Source organism: Ixodes scapularis, unplaced genomic scaffold (assembly GCF_016920785.2).
Source record: "Ixodes scapularis isolate PalLabHiFi unplaced genomic scaffold, ASM1692078v2 PGA_scaffold10__122_contigs__length_95168666, whole genome shotgun sequence".
NCBI classification, from domain to species: Eukaryota; Metazoa; Arthropoda; class Arachnida; order Ixodida; family Ixodidae; genus Ixodes; species Ixodes scapularis.
The window spans coordinates 80,266,280-80,275,429 of NW_024609836.1; the positions used below are offsets into that span (position 1 = coordinate 80,266,280).

At 42.3% G+C, this 9,150-nt stretch overlaps 1 protein-coding gene across 1 annotated transcript; it reads right to left on the reverse strand.

Annotated features, from left to right (window-relative positions):
- Positions 1-1,443: 1,443 nt before the first annotated feature.
- Positions 1,444-3,950, reverse strand: LOC120845201 (boophilin-H2-like). The gene is made up of 3 exons (XM_040217010.3): positions 3,884-3,950; positions 2,511-2,681; positions 1,444-1,490 (listed from the first exon to the last, which is right to left on the reverse strand). The coding sequence occupies exons 1-3, from the start codon at positions 3,948-3,950 to the stop codon at positions 1,459-1,461; spliced, it is 270 nt and encodes an 89-aa protein (XP_040072944.1). The 3' UTR covers positions 1,444-1,458.
- Positions 3,951-9,150: the final 5,200 nt, after the last annotated feature.

Here is a 9,150-nt window from a genome sequence, read left to right on the forward strand (position 1 = left end):
TTTACCTCATATTAAATATAACGTAGGGGTTCGGGGTGTTTAGAAATCATATATAAAAGCACTGCGGTTTAGTCGTTTTGAACTTAGGATGCAAATCATATCCTTACGTGATATATTCCGGAGTATCACACGGATCGATCCTTGGACATTTGCTTTTTAATATTTTTATAACCAGTCTTGTGGCTTGTGTCAGTAATTCAGAAAAGCTACAGTTCGCTGATGACGTGAAATTTTATCGTAGTATCCGCAAGCCTGCTGACTGTGAACTGTTCCACAACGATGTTGATGCGATTCGGCTGTGGTGTTGCACAGGCTTGCTCCTTTTAAACCCCTTCCAAAAGTAAGGCTGTATCTTTCTCCCTTAAGGAATATGTTATTGTTCATTTCTTAAAATTACACTTCTCAAAAATTGAAGATGTTCTGTGGTACGCGACCTTGGTGTTTTGTTTGACTCACAGCCCAATTTTAATTGCCATATTTAAAAATTGATCAATTATTCATTACACATCCCAGGAGTAATTGCACGCATTACCCGTAGCTTCCGCAGTTTCACCTGCACACTGCACATATTTCGGTCGTTAGTTTTATCAAGGTTGAAGTTCTCCTGTACGGTGTGGAATATCCTCAGACTCAGTCAAATGGTAAGGATAGAGTGCGTACAGTGACGAATTGTAAGAATTATTTATGATCGCCACATTGGACCTAGAGTTTTTTTATGAATACGTTCGTCAATTGGAGACACTTGTTAATTGTCTCTTTCGAATAGACGACTAATTCGCGACATGTTATTTTTGAAATATAAACTGCTCAACGCTGCTACTCATTCTCCCGTGTTAATGAGTAGAATCTCCCCTCATATTCCCCAGCGACGAACTCGGTCTACGGTTTCTGTTTACCCTTTAAAACTAAAATCTATTAAACCGTCGACTCGGATGTAGACCAGGTATTAAAAGTGTTTTAACCCTGACCTGGACTTCTTCACTACCCTTGCATGTTTTAAAAAATAAGTGTAATACTGAGTCGCACATCGCAGAGTGAAAATATTTCTGATCCGATAGTCTTCCACTTCGTGCAAGTGTAACTCTCCTAAGGCCTTAGCAGCTGTTTGGGACACAATAAAACACACACACGTATACATGTGTTTATATATATATATATATATATATATAGATATTACAGCCAATTGGTCTGATACAACAAGGAACATATATTTAATTGAAAAGAAAATAATTTGGTCGAGAAATTCACCACACAAGTACTTTTTTATGATAAAAAAGGCTTCTTACATAAGAGTAAATGCTGGTGAAAATCAAGCCGCACACATTCACTACAAGACCTTTAGATTGCATGATGCAATACACAAAAAACGAATAACAGGCTACTCGTATGACGGATATGGTTTTGTTTAGCTCGCGACATTGGTTCGTGAGAGTTACCGAATCATTGGCGAGTAGACTTTCAGGGCTTGGGGGAGTTTGGCTTGTGTTTACCTGCGCGAGAATACAAGTGTTACTCAGCGTCAAACGGCGTATGTTTTTCTTTTGATTTTTATTCCTTGATTTGTACTAAAGAAACATAAATTAAACATAATTGTTTGGGGGCCGATGAGAGCAACCTTTGAAATAATCTTACCATCTATTTTTATAAGATGCCAGTAGGAGTTGCTAGTCATTAGAACCTTCCTATAGCTTGCAGAATGCACTGCTTGGTACCAAAGCCCGATTTGGCCATATTTATGTTTAAGTGCACTTAAAGAGTAGTAGCAAGACGAGCATTGACGTTAGGCAAACAATGATCACCGTGAACAAGGGTAAAATCGTTATTTCATATGCCATACACAATAGTATTTTTAATGATATGCTCAAACCTTTAACATTCTAATGATTGCGCTTTTCGCGTTCGCCTCTCATAATATAAGTTCGGTACTCCCCTGTACACTTTAAGAAATGCCATCACGTCCACTTACCCGCACAACCTTCGAAGAGCCAATCTCTGCGATCTACGAAATAAGCTCAGAGAATGATGAGGCGGAACATCTGTTTATACCTTAAAATTAAGTCTGCGCTGTGGCATTACTCACTGCAAGCATGACGCTCTGCATTGCGTAATGCCACAGTGGACACTTCATATTTAAGTCTAAATACATGTTCCGCCTCATCATTCGTTGAGCTGATTTCCTACATCGCAATGATTGGCTCTTCGAGTGTAATGCGGGTAAGTAGACGCGCAAACATTTCGCAGGGTGTGGTAGAAGGCTCTTGATGTAGTGCTATGCTGATATAGTAAGAAATGCACAACCTAATAAAGCAATTTAAATTTTTAAGACTGCGCCTAATTATATGATACAATAATGCTTCTGTAAACAGACTGCGTAAAGGCAGTTGTAAAATCCACGTAAACGTGGTTCTTGTTTAATACGTGACACGTCACAAAGCTTCGTAGCAAAACAAGACCATAGATTGTGGCCCGTGTTGAATGGAAGAAACGAAAAGAAACTGCGCAAAACTTACCGTAAGGACAGGCCTCCATGCAGGAACGTCTGGACCCAAAGTCATTGCGACCCGCTCCACATCCAGTGTATTTCTCGCATTGGTCGGTGCGGTGGTTAAAGTAGAATATCGGTTTAATCGGTTCACCAGGGGCGCAGGATGGCTCCGCATGTGGTGCTCTGCAGATATTCTCTGAAGAGAAATTCGGTGATATATTGAATATGAATGATATTATTATAGATAACAATTTAAGAAAGACGTACAAACGAAAAACGGTTTTGTCCTGAGATCAACTCTCCCCTGATATGTTATGTCGAGCACCACTCATGTAGCATTCAATCTATTTCATAGTATTGGTGTTATAAGGCACGGGGAAATGAATTTGTCTGCGAATAGGGAAAAAACACTCTAATTTCGTCCGGCAAACAGTTTCTGTTGTTTTCAGATCGTGGCCTTTACGTAAATTCGAATACCATTTACGATTGTTTTACCATGTTATCACAAGCGCTGATTGAATTTCCTTAAATAGAACCATATTTTTAAATACTGCAAGTTTTACATTCTGTAAAATCTCTTCATTAAATGTGTTCACGGAGAACACCAGTTAGAAAATGAGGTGGCATCGGAAAAAACCAAAAATAAAACGCCCCCACTCCCCCTCCCCCGCCCCCCCCCCCCCCCCCCCCCCCGGTGATAATAAAATTATCAACATTTTGTCATTCTTTTTTGGTCCCGTGTTAGTTTTTACCTTGTAGAGGTACCAATGCTCTTGTCAGTCTGCATAAAAGCAGTTTTTTGCATTTGTTTTTTCCCCTTCCTCTTGATAAAATAAACATTGTTTGTTGTGTTTCAAACTAGCGAAGCAGTTACAAGGACGGATGGAATTCTGTATCCCCTAGTATGCATTATATACCAATAAACTTGAAAATTTAGTTTGTTTCCGACATGCCCTTTCCGACCAGGCCACTTCACATGTAAAACTCCGGTTCTCGCAGAAAGACCAAGCAACTAAATCTGGCGCCTGAGGTATACGAAATTTTATCGTTGGTTTACGTTGATTCGGTACAAAGCAATAGAGCTCGATGTAAGAGCTCGACAACTGTGATGCATTCATATTAAAAATAGCGCAAAAGGGACGGGACAAAAAGACGAAGAAGCACACAGGACAAACGACAAAAAGACGAAGAAGCACACAGGACAAACGCTAGCGTTTGTCCTGTGTGCTTCTTCGTCTTTTTGTCCCGTCCCTTTTGCGCTATTTTTAATATGAATGACCACTACCAACTTGCCCAGCAAACCAAGCTTTTACAACTGTGATGCAGATTGCGAGCCTAAGCAAAATATCTTAGAGCTGGAGAGTCATAAAAATGCAACAACTTCGGTAACAGACTTACCAGGCAGCACCGCAATAGTGCACACCACTGTAGCTAGGAAGCAAACGGCTGCAAAGGTTGCCTTCATCTTAGACGTTAGATGTCAACGATGCAGTTACGGGTTTCGGAGTGAGTTTATATAGTGCTTCGCCGGTGTAAAAAAAGCCTTATTTTTATCGATATTTTTTTCGTAGAAAAAGACACGGCCTGTCACACGCATTGTTCTCACGGTCCGTGACAGCTAGCTAATCACAACAATTGAATTTCGCACTGCTTATGAGAGATATTGACAAAATATTTGCGTCACAAGCTGCGGAAATTTTTTCCCACCTGCCGGGAGGCCATTACTCTTTTTTATTGTCTTTTCTGAACATTGGCAAAAGATTTTGAAGGATAACAGAAGGAAAGCCTCAAGAAAGAGAGGAAGTTAATCACAACTTTAAAGAAAGCAATTTTTATTGAGGCACTATACCAGTGGTACCAAACTCATTTGAGTGTGGGTTCCACACGGGTAAGGTCGAGAGGGGGAGAGGCCGGGTGGGGGGGGGGTCTAACGTTTTAAAGAGAATAGACCTCGTGCTCCTTGCATTTTATAAACTCTCAGTTTTTCCAGTGGTATTTTTAGATCTCATTGTTTATATGTCTACTTTGGACCCTGACCTGATGTGATGACATGTATTAAAATGACACCACCCGTCAACCTGTTTGTATTTTTAATAGAGTAAGAGAGCAACTACAGTGTCGTTCCAGTTGATCAATTCAATCAGAAATTAACCGAGCTCAACGTTTCTCTGAAAGAAAAGAGAAATAGATCTGACATTCCTTGCTATTCTGATAATTTTTTCAATGCGAGGATCCCGAGCATCTAGCTTTATCTTTGACAGATGCCCTGGTGATCGAGAGTTCGCACAGCCGAGATGCATTCTTCAATAAAGAGCTCGCGCTTGCATCCTAGTAGAGGAATTGTTGTACATTACAAGAAGCTGTGAAGCAAAAAATACAGCGAAAACAAAGGGAAAATGACCACAGGTAAGTATAAACTAAACGAATACGTTAAAAGGTCACAGCTACGTTTTGACCGAAAATGCATCGGCGAGATGAGATCAGCATGGCCCATGCCATTTTGGCGTTCGAGAGTTGCTAACCGGGATTCGTATCAGTACGGATAAAAAGCAGTATATCTTTTCGCTAACTGGATTATAAAACAGAAAATCTAACTGGATTTCTCGCTGGCAACCTGAAATCTAGTTTCAGACAATTGTCTGCAAACTGGACTTCAGGTTTCCAGCAAAAAAGTTTAATCCGCTTTCCTCTTCCAAAATTCAGCTATCGAAAGGTTATACTGCGCTGCATGCCGAGTGTTTCTTTCGGCCCGCAAGCCGAATGTTTCTGACCTCTGGGCTCGACAGATCAGTTTATCATATATTAAATACTTGTATTCGCTGGAAAGATAATCCTACGTTGTAAACCTTGCCAGTGACGTATTCTCTAGGAGCTTACAGTTTGCAGTTTTTTTTAAAGGTTTATATATTATGGTTAGTGCAGTAATGCCAGATTATCCTTATGGGATCCTTAAGTTTAATCTGATGATGAATATTGTGCTTTAGTCATGCCTGAACATTAATTCCTAAAAAGTCGCTTCACAACTTGTAGTATGAACATCTGTACCCGTTCATATTTGACATGCGAACTGCAGCTGACAAGAGTGTTGATGTAGTGTTCATTCAATTTTTCTAATCATCAATGCTCTGGAGAACATTGATAAAACATAAATAGCGTATACAGGTTTGATTTTAAACAAAACAAACCAAAAAATGAGTGCGAATTACGCAAGTGCCGTCTTTACCATGTATCTATCTTTGTCGACAGACATTAGACGAGGGAATACTTGTTATGAGAAGTTGACCAACTAACTGTATCTGCTAATTAACTCTTGTATTCTTTTCTTGGGAGGTCATGTTGCAATTTCAGTAATGACAGATATTACCATCAGAGACAAAGCCAATCAACATAATTAAAAAATAAAGGTAAAAGATCGGGCAATTATGTTATGTGATAGCCTTACTCTGAAGCAGATGGAAGGGAGGTTTAAAAAATCAGTTGGCCTGTATCTCGACATATTTTTCAATGCAAAGACGCATAAGGACCTGTGCCCATTTAGAGCCATTGTTGCCGAGAGGGGCCCCTTGGCAGCGTCAGATGGCTTCCTAACTCCAGAAGCAACTGTCGCCCTTAGCTATCGGAGACCCTTACCAGGTGCACAACTCTGAGGCGGTAGTAGAGTTCTTTAAAAGATAAAGAGGCTGGAAAGTGGTCGGCCTTTAGTGTGGATGATGAATACTTGCTTTATTCTTTGCCCCACGACCAGCTATTACCCTCGGTGAGGTCATGCATTGAACCTAAGGGGAACTTGGATACAGAAACGCTAGCGGTGTAGTCCTGGAAGGCTTTCTTTGGTTGTTACAGTTTTATTTGAGCTCTACGATGGTTGGCAGGCGCGATAAGGTGTTTCTTAGAAAAAAAGGCGTGAGCATTGGGTCACGGCCCATGGGTGGCGCAAATCTTGAGTGGTATTTTCTTTGCTGGGGCAGACAGAGCTGTAGAAAGTACCATAAGTTCTTCTGCGGTAAAAAAAAAAGTGTTCCGTTCGTGGATGACTTCTGAGTCCTCTGTAAAGGAGCTGATGGAAGTGACACTCGGAATATGGTCTTGGATGCTTTCAGTAAGTGTGCTGTGGCACTGAGTTTCGCGTTTGAGGAACCTAAAGAAGTTCTACTTCAATTTTTGGACTTGACGGTCAGCCGGGGTGTAGAATCATATGTGTTGGTCTTACAGGCCCCGTTCTAAGAAACTTATTCTGGACTAACGGTCTTCACATTCCAAGGTTGTGAAGGGACGGATTGCTCCTTAGGGGCTAGCCCACTGATCTCTATTGTAGTAGGCTGGACCGCGGACCGCGGCCTCGGTCGCCACCCGCGGCCATTGATTGACACCAGCCAATGCATGGGACTCTAAGGGAAGAACGAGGAAAAGTGACGTTTTCCCCTGTTTCTAAACTGTTGTCAACACTGAAACTCTTTGGATGCTTTTCGATAAGCCCGTCAAATAGCTTGCTTACAAACATTAAAACTGACAGCCCTCGCAGTTTTTATAAATAAATATTTTGTGGTCCAGAGTGACTCCACTGTACTGCAGCTCAATAAGGCGAGAGTTACCTAAAGTTACCGCTGAGTCGGTGGCGGTTTCGTTGAGTTGGGTTTAGCAGACGACAAGCTCGAAGGCTTTGCTACGCTGACTTCGCTCAACCCCGGCAAGTCACTGTCGAGATGGAACTTCTTTGTCATTCATCAACTTCTGGGCTTTCCTAAGGACGGTCTTATTGACGGCAAGTTCCTTTGTTTACTCCACTACGAGAGCAAGCTTGCCACCTCAGCCGTAGGTGCTCCGGTACGTTTGACTTTTTTATTCGGCGAACGAGCGTTTGACAAGTTCCGATTCGATCTACAAACACCCGACATAAGGATCACAGCGCACCATAAAATACTCGCCTCCGAACACTGCGTACATGCTTCAATATTCTTACTTGTGTGCGTTTCTCCCATTGACTTGTGTGTATCGCCTGGTGTCAAGCAATGGCCGCCGGTGGCAACACCGACGGGCTCCCGATCCGCGAATCAGCCTGCTAAAATAGAGATCAGTGGGCTAGCCATGACCGTATGTCCGTCCGCCGTCGGGTGCACGTGCTCCTGCTCGTGAGCTAACGCGCTCACGTGCTCACGAGCACGTGAGCACGTGCTGTAGTGCTCGTGTAGGGCGAAAAAAAAAACCGCGTCTCCACGTGGTGAATGATGTTGATTGGGGCGAAGCTCTGGTGGTGCTTGTCTGCGTAGACGGTGAGCCGCAGCATGCCGAGCCTTTCGTTCGTTTTCATCCATGTCAGAAAGAGAAGGTGTGGTATGGAACCTGGTTATATACGCATTTGAGCATTTGACCGCAGCGTGAGATGGATGAAAACGAACGAAAGGCTTGGCATGCTGCCGCTCAGCGTTTACGCTGACAAGCACCACCAGAGCTTCGCCCCAATCAACATCATTTACCACGTGGTGATGAGTTTTTTTTGTTGTTTTTTTTGCTACTAAAACTTCAGTTCCGAACACAGCTTCGTCCTGTGGGGTTTTTTTCTTCTCTTCCTCTTTGTTTTTGGCTTTTTTTTCCATCATTTTCTTTGTTCATATCCAGGTGCAGTGTAAACAATTATTGTTGCGTTGTACCTTCCGAGGATCCTTTACGATTTGCCTGACGGACGTTGCCCCCTTCATGTATATTTTTGATGATTTTGTCAATATGATTTGCGTCAGCATGAAGCAAAATTACGAATACAAAGAAAGTGTTTTCAGCGACTGTCAAGCTTCTTTACACGTAATACTATTGTGTTTTCCTAGAAGAATAATGATTGTTTTCGATTGAATGTCAACCCAAGGTGAACGAGCCTTTACATTACGTGAATTCGCTAGGCTCAGTTGCTTTTTACAGCATGCTACTATTATAATATTCTTTTCCGACGACAGCAGCGATTTTAATCTTTCTCTCAAAAGCTAATACTAAAGTCACTGAATTCTGGGACATATAGCGCCCTTGCCTTCCTTGCCAGATAGTCTGGCACAATCAAATACTAACATACAAAAAACTGAACCACGTGAGCTGATTGACTGGTTGCTCTCTGCCTTGACAATCGCCATAGGGGTCCGTCCAAACCTCCGAAGCTTGGAAAGGGTCGTTCTGAACGAGTCCAAGTTCGCTTTTGAGCATCATCGTCCTGAAAGCGGCTCTTTGCCAAGATAAGCGTCTTTGGCACTATGTATGCAATCAAGTTATCAATAAGGCTTATCTCCGCAGATATCTCACAATTATATTGCTCTTATTATGTCTTTCAAGACAAATTATTTTTCAATGCTTCCAACCACCGAGGCCGCACGTCGTGCGGCGTCGGGGCTTGGAGGCATTGAAACTTCTTTATAAATATGCCTGTCACCAGCGAAATTAAATAGGCTCACAAAGAATATTGAGGTCAATGAGAAACTGCTCATTTCATAAACCGAAATGGCGACATTGAGGAGAGCTTGGCGCATTTTTCCCAGGATCCAGTGTCTTTATCTACGACAGCTGAACGCAACGAAAGTACACACACGCGCATCCGTGCACAGACACGCATGCTCACGCGTGCACACACACGCTCACAGACGCGCGCATGCGCACGAACATACATACACGCGAACACGCAGATGCAC